The sequence below is a fragment of the Microcebus murinus genome, chromosome 5, assembly GCF_040939455.1.
Source record: "Microcebus murinus isolate Inina chromosome 5, M.murinus_Inina_mat1.0, whole genome shotgun sequence".
Lineage (NCBI taxonomy): Eukaryota > Metazoa > Chordata > Mammalia > Primates > Cheirogaleidae > Microcebus > Microcebus murinus.
This window is the reverse complement of record NC_134108.1, coordinates 93,849,656-93,863,284: the sequence shown is the minus strand read 5'-3', so window position 1 is coordinate 93,863,284 and position 13,629 is coordinate 93,849,656. Positions and strand designations below refer to the sequence as shown.

Sequence of the window (13,629 nt, the reverse complement as noted above, 5' to 3'; positions counted from 1 at the left end):
CTGAAGCCAAAGGCACAGATACAACCAATACTGGATACTGACTTGGGTTGGGAGTAAAAGCTCTGGAATCTTTTAGCCGTGGGTTCAGGCTCCAGCTCTGCCACTTACCGAATGTGTAGTTTTGAGCAAATTGCTCAATGCCCTTGTGTCTTCATTTTCTCATGCATCAAAATGAGACTAATAATACATACAGACAATACACTAGGACTAAGGGAAAATATGTACACATTCACAAACAACCTGAAAGTGCTCAATAAATTCATAATCGCAAGGCTGTGGAAACAGCCCAAGTGCCCATCAATCCAAGAATGGATTAATAAAATGTGGTATATGTATACCATGGAGTACTATTCAGCTCTAAGAAACAATGGTGATATAGCGCATCTTATATTTTCCTGGTTAGAGCTGGAACCCATACTACTAAGTGAAGTATCCCAAGAATGGAAAAACAAGCACCAGATATATTCTCCAGCAAACTGGTATTAACTGAGTAGCACCTAAGTGGACACATAGGTACTACAGCAATAGAGTATTGGGGAGGGGGGGAGGGGGGGCAGGTATATACATACATAACGAGTGATAGGCGCACCATCTGAGGGATGGTCATGCTGGAGACTCAGACTTGTGGGGGGAAGGGGGGAAATGGGCATTTATTGAAACTTTAAAATCTGTACCCCCATAATATGCCGAAATAAAAAAAAAAAAAAAGAATAGCTATGGCAATTTTTATTGAACGACTACTGTTGTTCCTCAATAGTTCCTAAAAGGGAGAGGTAGATAAGGAATAAGCAGAAAAATAGCAGCGTATTCTAAGAATGGTACTTTAAACCAGAATTTCTCGACCTCAGCACGGGTGACATTTGAGGCTGGGTAACTGCTGTGAGCGGCTGCCCTGTGCATTCCAGAATGTTTAGCAGCATTCCTGGCTTCTTCCCACTAGATGTCGGTACCACCACCCCAACTGTAACAGCCAAAAATGTTTTTAGAGGTTGCCAAATGTCCTCTGGGGGGGTGGCCAAAATCGCCCCCAGTTGAGAACCACTGCTTTACGTAGTCATTCGCCCTACTTCCACGGAAGAAACTTCCAAAGCTCTTCATAAAGGACATTACTAACTAACTGTCAGAAACAGCGGCATTCAGGAAATTGTCCTAGCACTACCCCAGTAGCTAAAGCAATCTCTCCATTTCCTGCCAGGAAACACACCTTCTCTCTCGATTACTTGTTTCAGTGGTTTTATTTCCTTGGATGGGAGCTTTCCCTGAATAAAAACTGCAGATCTGGGAGCTGGAGAATTCTCAAGCAAAAGCTTGGCATGCATTTTCACGCCTGAATGGCCTTTCTTTAGGAAGGTTTCTTCCCCTATTAGGCAACTTTCCTGGTAAGTGCAGAGCCTCTGGAGTTGGCTCTCGCTGCCTGCAGTTTAATCGTTAGAGGGGACCCCTCGTGCACACACCTGCAGCCTGTGGTTCCGGGCTGGGTAACACGCTAACCGCCCTTAATCCCTGACTACATCTGAGCCTTCAGTTCTGATGTTTAGCAGGAAAGTGCTCCAATGCTGTGTTTTCAATTTGCTGCCGTGAAGCAGAAACCTGCTCCCTTGCCTCCTCCATTTCTGCCCAATTCAGGCACAAACTGGTGGCAACATCACAGGACATCCCTATTTTTCAAAGCAGCAGAGAGATGCCCACAGGGGAGAAGAAACAACATTTAAATGCACCCCACTGTGCCCCGTTCTCCACCCTTGTCTAATGCTGCTGTTATTAGCCTAGCAGAGCATGCCATAATGCTCCTGTCTTCTCAGACAATGGGCACCCAACTGACCCAACCGATGGCAGTTTGGGGGTTTCCTCCAGTCACTATAACAACGTCTTGAGGGCCGTTATGCTTTCTGGATCCTGGTCTCCACTGAACCCCACTGGCTATACATCTGGCTGGGGTTAGGAGTGCAATGTCACTAAACATCTGAATAAATCAAGGAGACTTCCTGATAGGAAAGCCTTGACAATGGTTTCATGGGCCGAGAGCTCACTGAGCTAACCAGATATCTGAGACAGAATCGAAACACTTTTATTTCTATTCCCCAGCCCCTCACAATTAAAAATATAACTAGAGAGTTCTTTGAACGGCCCCAGTTAATTCCTTACCTGCTTGAGGAGCAGTGAGCCTCACGTCTTTTCCTGGAGCCCTAGTGGTGCATTCAATCTTCCTGGGAGACGCATGTCTGATATCACAAGGAATGCCTAAGGAGAATAAAAATATTTATGTATGTAGGTAATATACACGTAGGTATATAGACAGAGATCAGAGATCTATAGATTTGATGGCAGGACCAGACTGAAGTAGACAGGCTCCTATTCTACGGCAAAGGGCTGGATGTGGACAGGCTATTAATAGCAAAGGTTGTCACCCCAATTGAAGGAGGCCAGGAAAGGCAGGGCACAGGGCAGCTCAGAGTAGTCATTAAGAAAGCCACATGATGCAAGGCCATTCCCTGGGGACGTACTGAACCACTCAGCTGAGCTTGGGAGGTAAGAATGACATGAGAGCGAGGACACTCTCCTGCATCCTTGGTGTCACCAACTAAAGGAGCATCCCACCTGGCTGGACGAAAGGTTCTAGACAGGTCCACAAAAGGGCTTGCCACGGGGCCATTCCAGAAGAATCTGCATAGCAAATGACCAGCCACTCCTGCTTATCTAGAACAAGACAGCTAATGGAGGGTGAGCAGGAGGGTTCGTTTTTAGTAGGAGGAGACCCTTGTGAAGAGGCAGCTATACTTTTTTCTTCTCTTTACCCCCAAGATGGGAACACCTGATGGAATTGCCCATGCTCTGTGAGCATGTTTGCAGGACAACCTGTTCCTGTTACCATTTGCAGAGGAGCAGGAAGGAAATCACACCTGGGCTCAACCAAACACAGTTAGAAGAACTTAGAGCAGGGTGGCACGATGAGTTACAAGGGGCGAAGACTGCCCAGCACCCCTCCCAGCACGCCTCATGCCATAACAGCTACAGTATCTCCCACGGCATTTAACTCTATGAACTATTTTCAGCCATTTCAACGTAGTTACCTGCAATAGTAACCTGGGCAGAGGTGTCAAAGAAGTCTCCTGTAATTGTGATGTCTGTTCTTCCCCCAAGGCTCCCAGTTTCTGGAAACACAGATAATACTTCTGCAAGAGTTAAAAAAAAAAAAAAAAAAAAAAAAGTAAGCTTCCAAATATAGACCAGGATATGACCCAGATAATAATATAATAATAGAAGCTGTCAATAATTTATTTCTTACCTTAACTCTCTAAATCCATCAACAGTTGGAATTTTTCTAGTAATAACTATTTAAAAATACATATGATAAGAAAAGGACTGGAAATATATATTACACAGGATCAATATTTGGACACAAGGGGAAATGTAGAGTCCCTTGTGGTAGTAGCAGAATGCCCTGTGTATCATAATGTTTTCTTGGAAAATTTGTCTCCTGACCTCAAGGACTCTATTTGCATGTCAGGGAACAGTAGGTTACAACACATGGAGGAATCAACGTTGGATCTACCGGGAAAGGCCTCAATTCACCCGTATGAATCTGTAGTTCACATTAAGCAGAAGAAAGAATTACACCGTCCACAGCACCTTCTACTCTTCCCAATGGTGAATGCCCTGATTGCTTGAAACCCTCTATAGTCATGTGTCACATTTCCCCATGGATTTAACTTTATCTCATCCTTTCCTCTCCTATGATCAAACTTCGACAGTTCTAAGTTCCCCTTTTCCAGGAGAAAGAGGAACTGTGTTCTCTGAAGGTACGAAGAAGCTAATTATGAATGGTTACCACCTTAAAACATAAATTCTATGAGGATGTTTTCTAATGCTATTACCCATAAATCAAACCAGTGGAGATACATTGTGGGCAAAGGTTGATCCCTTATACTCAAATATCAAAATTCACCACTGATAATGATGGTCCCTTTCTTTTAACCTACTCTTTTATAACTCTTTTTTTTTTACATTGACATTGGAATTTTGTACCAACTTCATGTAGAGATTAACACGTTCTTTTGATATGCACTCAAAATTACACAACTACAGACAAGACAATTTATGAAGTTCTTAAACTCTTCATATAGTTGTAGATATTTTATAATTCTTTTCTTTTGATATGCACTCAAAATTACACAGACCACAGACAAGACAATTTATGAAGTCCTTAAACTCTTCACATAGTTGTAGATGTTTTATAATTCTTTTCGATATCCACAGAGCACCTGCCATACAGTACTATGGATATAAAGATGAATGCAAAATATTTAATATTCCTGTCCTGAAGGAGATTGGCATGGCAAAGAGAGGCAGGTACACAAAACTATAATTATAATACCTTAGGTTAACAAAATTAGAGAGAATACCTGAAAGAACAGAGGAGAAGGTTAGCAGTGGGGTGGAGGTACTGAAGAGTAGAAGAAAATTTCTAGAGATGACATCCTGGCTGAATCTTAAGGGTAAATTAGAACTGAGCTAGTGAAGGAGAGAAAAAGAGGGCACTTAGAGCAAGAGATAGCCTGAGTGTGGAGAGAGGAAATTGCACAGCGCACCTAAGTGTTGCTGGAATATGAAAGAGAAAGAGATGGAGCTGGAGATGAGACGCCTGGCCCATTTCGTGGGGATGGGAAGCCAGCAGAGAACAGTAAGCAGGGAAGATGCATCAGATGTGTCAGGTGCTTAGAAACCACTGCAGCAGCCACACAGAGGTGAAGGAGTCCAGCATGAGATGGTAGCTGGAAAGATAAAGTGATAAAGTAGACACGCCATATTTTTAAAATATACGGTGGGTAAAACTGGCAGAAATTGGTGATTGAATGGATGTGGAATGGAAGGGGAGAGGGAAATCTTAGATTAATTCTAAGACACTTGCTCATCTACTTCTTTAGACAATTTTTGGAGTTAGAAGGACAAGCACCTCTTGGTCCATTTTATCGATGCTTAATTGAGGATCAGAAAGGCTAAATGGCTTAGCCAAGCTTGACTAGTGATTAAATGCCAGCCCTTGGGGAGCCCAGTCTCGGGCTCTTTGCAGTTGTCCACATCCCCTCTCTCCACAGCCTCCTCTGCTATGAAAAAGTTCTGGCCTGTGAGTCCTCATCCAACAAAGACATCAGCCCTGGAAATATAAAATAGCTGTGTGATCAGAGACACCTGTCAGCCTATCTAGCACTTCAGGGTTCGATAGTGGAGGGCAGACTCACAAAGAAGCTTGGGGTGAGAAGAGTTTGGCAAGAAGGCTGTATTTCCCATAGCACATTGGCCATGGGCATAAGATTTGGAATGAGATCTGCACGTTCTAGCACTAGGACCTGCACGTTCTAGCACTTGTCTAGCATTTGGACAAGTGACTTTGTCTCTCTGAGTCTGTTTTCTCATCTGTAAAATGGGGCTAATATTACCTGTGTTACGGTTAAATTAAATAAATATTGACATTGTATGTAAAACACTCAACAAGGGCCTGACATCTCCTTTCCACTGTCATTATAACCATCTACCTGGGTGCTTCTTCAAAGGTACCCCTAGATGGACTAGTTACACTGTTTAAAGAAAAGAAAAGCAAGGGTCAAAATCCAGCTTTTTCAGGATTAGGCTACCTAGAGAGTAAATAGCATTTGCCCAAGACCTGCGAAATATCTTGCATTATTGACAAAGGCAGATGTTGATGGCTTCTGGAATCTAAACCTACCTCAGACATTTCTTCAGTGACTGTGTGATTGCTGTGTTCAACCCTAGAATCTAAGTATTCTTCTTTGGTTGTCAGCTTTCTACTACTGAATTAAATTCACAATTTCAGGGAAGTTTACAGTTTTCAGCATTCGTGTTTTCAGTATGAGAGTTTATTCACCAGATGGCAACACAATAGCTCAGCATGAGCACCAGCAAGTCATAAATTATAGAACGGATGCTCAGAGATCGGGTGTTAGAGCAACGGGAAAGATGTGCTTTGAGGTTTTTTTTAAGTGCTACCGTTTTTCTGTTACTCTTCAGAACATAGAATAAGGCAGGACTCTCTTTCATTCGATTTCTATCCATAGACTTTGTACAGAAGTCTATGGTCACATCTCTTTCCAGTATAATCACTAAAGCTGGCACGGATACAAGCAAATTAATCTCAACCCAAACCGAAAGGCCATTTGTGAATGTAGGGACAGCTTCAGGTGTTGATGATCATAGAGAAATGGCCAAAAGAAAAGGAAGGCCGGTCCAACACTGAACGAGATGTGAAGGAGGGGGTGAGGAGTACAGGTAAAAGGAAACAGTACCTGGGTGTGTCTGGTACAGGAAAAGCTCCTGTTTAGCACTGATCAGCCACGCACTCTTGTCGACCATTGACCTTCAAAAGAGACAAAGCTGTGTTTTGGCTGAAAACATCCTCTGGGATTGCATTTTTTGTATTGGCTCCCTAAAAGGAAGACTGTGAACTAACCTCTATTGATCTTTAGAACTGCTGGGATACCAGCTCCCTTCGATGACTAGAGAACAATATCAATGGGTCAAAGGTTGTTTCCTGATCTACAAAATTATCGTATGGGAATAACACCTACTTCACAGAGCATCGCAAACACGAAGTGAAATAATGAATGTGGAAAGGCCTATAATCAATACTAGCCAATAAAGCCATTTGTTTTATTCTTTCCAAAATCAGAGAGAGAAATCTCCACACTTTGGGCTGCATAGATATAGGTAATATGTCACCATCGTCACAATGAAATTAATATCAGCTAGACAACGCATTTTTGGGGAAAACGCCTGGAAAATTATATAGTGGCAGAGCATGAGGTAAGGTATATGGAATCCAGAATCTGAATTTATCTCTCCAAAGCTCATTGAAATTTGGAACCTTTCCATCTTGAAGAGGGCACTTCCTGGATGGCACAATGCATTTCATGAAACCATGTTCCTCATGATGGGGCATGTGACAGTTTTAGATCTACAACACTTTGAGATTACTTAAGAGGTAATTTCCAAAATCCTGTATGATCACCACATTGAAACACTTGCATTGCCTACAGATGAGTGCATAAGACACAATTATACTCACCCAAGTAAAAGAAATCAAGAAAGTACATGTGGGCCGGGCACGGTGGCTCACGCCTGTAATCCTAGCTCACTGGGAGGCCGAGGCGGGCGGATTGCTCGAGGTCAGGAGTTCAAAACCAGCCTGAGCAAGAGTGAGACCCCGTCTCTACTATAAATACAAAGAAATTAATTGGCCAACTGATATATATATAAAAAATTAGCCGGGCATGGTGGCGCATGCCTGTAGTCCCAGCTACTCGGGAGGCTGAGGCAGCAGGATCGCTTGAGCCCAGGAGTTTGAGGTTGCTGTGAGCTAGGCTGACGCCACGGCACTCACTCTAGCCTGGACAGCAAAGCGAGACTCTGTCTCAAAAAAAAAAGAAAGTACATGTGGTTTCATTATACTATTCTGTTTGTGTGTGTTTGAACTTTTCTATTATAAAAGGTTAAAGAAAGGAAGCAAGATGAGAGAGAGATGATATAAAATGAAGACAAATTTACCTACTTCTGCCCCCAGTTACTTACTTTCCTCTGTTAAATACTGAGAAACTAACATTCTGGGAGCCTGTAACACAAAGAAACAGACATCAATGCAGGAATCTGCACTAATCTCTTAGACCAAGCCATTGCTACCATAAACCCAACCACCCTGATATCATCAAGTTACTACCCAAACCTGTAATTTCCTTAGTGGTACCCAAAATAAACACCCCACAGGCTTAGTGGACTTCCAAGAATAAAAGGGCAGGTGTAATATGGCATAGCAAGTAAGAACCCAGGCTTGGAGTTAGACTGACATGATATAAATCCTGATCCACCAGGTACTAGCTTCAATTTTCTCACCTGTAATGTGAAAATGATTTCCACCAATCTCACAGGCATTATGTGAGGATTAAATTAGTTTATGTATAAGCTGCTTTATATAGTGTTTTTCAGGGAGTAACGGTAGTTACATTTATTATCCTCATGAGAACCAGTTCTTGAAATTGTTTTTTTCTGGATATAGAGGAAGACATGGTAAGACTTTAAAATCATGTTACTTCTCTCACAGACCGATGTAGTGGCCTTCCACACGGCACTGCAGAGTCCCAAGGCCATGGTCTTCCTGAATGGGATAGCTAAGGAGAAAACAAACTGAGGTAAGAATTGCCAGACAATTCAGTTCAGCAGTAAAAGAAAAGGCAAATTGGCCAGAGAAAATGGTAGGTACTGAAGATATGATGAGCTCATTGGGGTGAATGCTTAGGGTAATACTAGCTAGAGTTATTATCGACACATATGCTACCAGGAAAACACATCGTGTGAGAGACAAAATTTAACTTACTCCTAAACTCCATTTGGTCCTTTCTTTCCAAAATCTATTATATGACAAGTATAGCAAAACCAGTATTATATATATATATATATATATATATATATATATATATATATATATAGCAAAACAAGTATAGCAAAACCCTTAAAAAAAAATCTGTTATCAAGTGTGAGCTCTGAAAAGGACAATGCTGGGCAAACAAACCGAAGATGCCAGGAAGAAACTAGGTTTCAGAGTTTGACTCCCACCCAAGTACTAACCAGGACCGACCCTGCTTAGCTTCCAAGATCAGATAAAATCAGGAGCATTCAGGGTGGTATGGTACTACTATATACTTACCTCAAAAAGCTAATCTACGAAGTGTAGTTCTTATAAAGGCCTCAAAGGATAGTTAATGCACCCAGTCCAGAATAACGTAAAAATCCAGCAAAACTTTGGTTATCTGGACTGGAGACTCTTGTTTTTTTCTTTGAATAGTCATTAAAGTATGGTGGTTAAGTGTATGAATTCAAGGGACTGGTTAGTCAAACAAGGTTCAAATCCCACTTCTGCCATTTGCTCTCTGTGGGACCTTTAGTAAGTTACTTAACTTCTCTGTGCCTCAGTTTCCTAATCTGTAAAGTGGGACTAATAACGGACATACTTACAAGATTATTGGATAACTGAAATGTAAAGCATTAGAGCAGGCCTTGACCTATGTTAAGCCCTTAATAAGTATTAGCTATTTGTTTTCAAGAAAGGTTTTAGAATCCACTTCAATATGCATTTGAAACAATTCCTATGTTTTTTTCAAGTAAGCCTAAAGATAAGGTAGTCAACAGTTATGAGTGATTTATATTTAAAAAATAGATGTGTATATGTGTGTGTGTGTGTAAGAGAGAGAGAGAGAATATGTGTGTATACTGTATGCATGTGGAAGAACATAAATGCATAGATATTGACAAGAAAAGAAAGACACTCACCGGCTTCCTGTCTGCCTGTTTACAAGAGAGCAAGGAGTGACCCAATTGTCTTCTTGAGCTTCCAAGATCAATGGGCTAGACAAAAAAAAAAAAAAAAATGGAAACAAAAGACATGAGACAATAGTGCAATGCTCCCAACAAACATCCTGGACAAAACTCAGGAGAAAACATGGCCATGAACATTTTCCTCTGGATTTATCGTGTACTATTACAGGTGACTAAAGGCTGTGCCCTAAGGGATGTCAAGGCAAACTCTCAGCAAGAGAGAAGGAGGTACTCATGGTCCACACTTTCACACTACAGAGGGAGCATCTTCCCTTCATCATGATGAAGATGATGAAAATCTTCATCATCTCCACACTGGCTATGTTGGGTCTACACAGAGCTCTTGTGGAGTTTATTGCCCCCTTCAAAGGCTAGATCCCAGACCAACACTGAGATGGGACTAAGTAGTAAATATGGCATACTGTCAAGGATATACTTGGGGTTTCTATTCCCCACAGAAAGAGTAATTTTCTTATAAGACAAGTTGACCTTCACTTAATGTCAGAAATGTAGATCCTGAGAGTGATCAATTCATGTTCTCTTCAAATAAGTTAGAATCAGAGAGATGGAGCAGAACAGAAGAGGATGCCACCAGCCCGTCCAGGAGTGACGGAAAAATTAAACACAGCACATAGAATCTATGCAGCTGAGCCTACAGTGAGATTATGTTCCTTCTACCTTATAAATCTTCAGAATAATTGCTTCATTTGTTGGATGATTACAGTTGCTTAGAGCTTTCCAGAAACTCCACAGTTTCAACACTTTCCATCTTGTTCCCCTCCCTCCCTACTGTGGATGATTTACTAGTAACACTTTCCACTTAACAAGTCTCCAGTGAAGAAAGCCATGTTGACATCCTAATTATTCCCGGGAAACATTAAAATCTCAATGGCTTTTGGTACCTGTGTCCACGTTTTCCTCTGAGCCCACTAATAGAATTTCTAGATGCACAAAATGGCTAACAACCAAACGAGAAAGTTATAATGGGCTTTTGGGTTTACACATTATTTTATAAAGAATTTATTTCAGCCTCAGAAACAAGGGGAGGAAGGGTGAGAATTGAAAAGGAAAATCCGCAGATGCAATTACAGTACATTTCACACTGAGCCCAGAGTGACTAGTTGTCAGTAAATAAATGGACCAACTTAATCGACCAGTTGCAATTACATTAACAAAGTTTGCTGAAGCCCAGCTCACCAGGGACCATAAACTGCAAAGAGGAACATAGCAATTCTGGGCCAACTGCTTACAATTTATTACTATCAGGGAAGCTTGCCCCAGGAAGCCATCCAGCCTGTACGTAGCTAGTTGAACACCGGAAGAAACGCATGCTTACCTATCAATGTACTCAGCATCAAAATCGAAGGTTTCCAATTTTCCAGTGATAATCCAGCCATACACATGGATTAGTGTTCCTGTTTTAAGAATATTTTTTAAAATTTAATGTAACTTAGCACAAACTCTAAATGTATAATAAAAACTATTAGGTTGGTGCGAAAGTAACTGCGGTTTTAGCATTGTTGAAATTTGCCCTTTGATATTGGAATACATTCTTAAGTAAATGTGGTTATATTATACATCGCTTTAATTCACATTTTTTTTTTTGCTAATGGCTTATTACCTGCTGTTTATTCAATATTTATTTTAGACTATGGAAATGATGTTAGACAAAAAGCAAATTCATTGATTTTCTTATTTGAGTTCAAAATGGGTCGTCAAGCAGTGGAGACAACTCGCAACATCAACAAAGCGGTTTAGCCCAGGAACTGCTAATGAACAGTGCAGTGGTGGTTCAAGAAGTTTTGCAAAGAAGACGAGAGCCGTGAAGATGAGGAGCGCAGTGGCCGGCCATCGGAAGTTGACAACAATAAATTGAGAGCAATCATCGAAGCCGATCCTCTCCCAAGTACACAAGAAGTTGCAGAAGAACTCAGTGTGGAACATTCTAGGTCGTTTGGAATTTGAAGCAAATTGGAAAGGTGAAAAAGCTCAATAAGTAAGCGCCTCATAAGCTGACCAAAAATCAAAAGAATCATCGTTTTGAAGTGTCATCTTCTCTTCTTGTACACAACAACAACGAACCATTTCTTGATTGGATTGTGATGTGCGACGGAAAGTGGATTTTACAGGACAACTGGCGATGACCAGCTCAGTGGTTGGACTGAGAAGAAGCTCCAAAGCACTTCCCAAAGCCAGACTCGCACCAGAAAAATGTCATGGTCACTACTTGGTGGTCTGCTGATGGTCTGATCTACTGCAGCTTTCTGAATTCCAGCGAAAACATTCCACCTGAGAAGTATGCTCAGCAAATCAATGAGATGCACTGAAAACTGCAACACCTGCAGCCGGCATTGGTCAACAGAAAGCGCCCAATGCTTCTCCATGACAACGCCCAACCACACACGTCACACAACCAACGCTTCAAAACTTGAACATCCTTGGGCTACAAAGTTTTGCCTCATCCGCCATATTCACCTGACCTCTCTGACCTCTCACCAACCCCACTATCACTTCTTCAATCATCTCCACAACTTTTTGCAGAGAAAACGCTTCCACAACCAGCAGGATGCAGAAAATGCTCTCCAAGAGTTCCTGGAATCCCGAAGCACAGATTTTTACATCATAGGAATAAACAAACTTATTTCTCATTGGCAAAAATGTGTTGATTGTAATGATTCCTATTTTGATTAATAAAGATGTGCTTGAGCCTAGATATAATGATTTAAAATTCACAGTCCGAAACTACAATTACTTTTGCACCAACCTAATATGTTTCTCTTTTGTTGCATGCTCTCAGTATGGCAAAGCTGGTCCTGACCCAGAAAATTAATGCTTTTTTATTAACTGAACAACAGTAAGGTCAATGGTATCATTTAGTGATCAATATTGCACAATAAGAAGGCTAAAATAACCAGTTATTTCAATCACAGACTTTGATCAATACTGCACAATAACAAGGCTAAAATAACCAGTTATTTCAATCACAGACTTATTGAATAGAGCATAGTAGGAATAATAGGTCTTCTTCACAGCCCAACACAGTGTGGGGATTCAGGAAGAGGGGCCACTTTCCACATGCTTCCCTGTTCCACTCTCTGGGCTTTGGGTAGACCACTTCCCCTGGGGTGCTCCACACTCCATGAGACCTTCCTCTGGACACTTGCTAAAATGAACCTGTGATATAATGAGACTCATATCACACAATCTGATTGGCCTTCAGGGATCCTAAACTTTCTTCCATGTCTTAAAAGTATAAAAGATAAACCTCACAGATGATCCAAATGGGTGGAAACTAAAGGAGCTCATAAAGCATCAGCAGATGGACAATTGGCACATTTCATCTATTTAACGATTACACTCATGTTCAAATATAGGACAAGTTGGGGACCTGTAAACAGTTGGTGTCGGCCTTACCCACTGATAAATGGGTGACTTCCACCCCTGGGTCTCCTCTATGTAACTTCCAGGGATGTCCATTGGTTGGCAAGTTTCTCCTTAATAAGCTCCCCTTTTGAGTCCAACAAGAATGGGAGGGAGCCTCGGCAGCCACCTTTCGGCAAGGTGCACCCCTCATGCCACTCCCACATCCACTGCTCACAAGAGTTGGGAAAGGGCTCTAAAGTAGCTCGCTAGCAGAGTTTGGGAGCCCCTACCAGATGCTACATGAGCTACCAGTTTTGCATATTTGAAAACCACCTGGACTCAGTCCTGTGGAACTGCACAAAGCAAAGTGTTAAGCAAACACAACATAGAGAGGTGATACAGTTAAAATTCACCATGCAAGCCCACAATTATTTAGAAGCATGTGCCTTGCAAATAATTAGAGAATTCAATCATCTATACTGCAATCATCTACCACTATAGAGACTGCTTAGAGACGAGAGAGACACTGGTTAGTAAAGTAAAACCTCAAAAAAGAAAAAAAATGGAATAGAAATGGGCACCTATGGAACTCATGAGGTCACTGAATACAGATTTGAGATCTTTTCACGGACACTTAAGGCCAGAAAGAGCATTACCAAGAAGTTGTTCCCTTTGTACTGTGCTTGTGTTGTATTATGGAGAAGTAACTTTCATCTTCAGTCATTGGATGACTTGCACTAAAATAATAGGAACCTTTCAGGAAATATTACAGCCATTTTACAAGTGCATGGGTAGAAAGAGTGGAAACCTAACAACTTAGACAAAAGATCGTAGGGTTTGGCAGAAGCTTGGAGTCTCAAGTTCTCTTTTACTGATAAAAACTGG

General features: G+C 41.4%; 1 protein-coding gene across 1 annotated transcript in view; it reads right to left on the bottom strand.

Annotated features, from left to right (window-relative positions):
* Positions 1 to 13,629, bottom strand: part of PKHD1 (PKHD1 ciliary IPT domain containing fibrocystin/polyductin) — a 424,797-nt gene that overhangs the window by 398,714 nt on the left and 12,454 nt on the right. The window contains exons 7-13 of the mRNA XM_076003302.1: positions 10,718 to 10,796; positions 9,337 to 9,411; positions 8,113 to 8,177; positions 7,585 to 7,624; positions 6,303 to 6,373; positions 3,072 to 3,173; positions 2,146 to 2,241 (exon numbers count right to left, since the gene is read on the bottom strand). Coding sequence (XP_075859417.1) covers positions 2,146 to 2,241; positions 3,072 to 3,173; positions 6,303 to 6,373; positions 7,585 to 7,624; positions 8,113 to 8,177; positions 9,337 to 9,411; positions 10,718 to 10,796 — 528 coding nt within the window. The remainder of the gene's footprint in view (positions 1 to 2,145; positions 2,242 to 3,071; positions 3,174 to 6,302; positions 6,374 to 7,584; positions 7,625 to 8,112; positions 8,178 to 9,336; positions 9,412 to 10,717; positions 10,797 to 13,629) is intronic.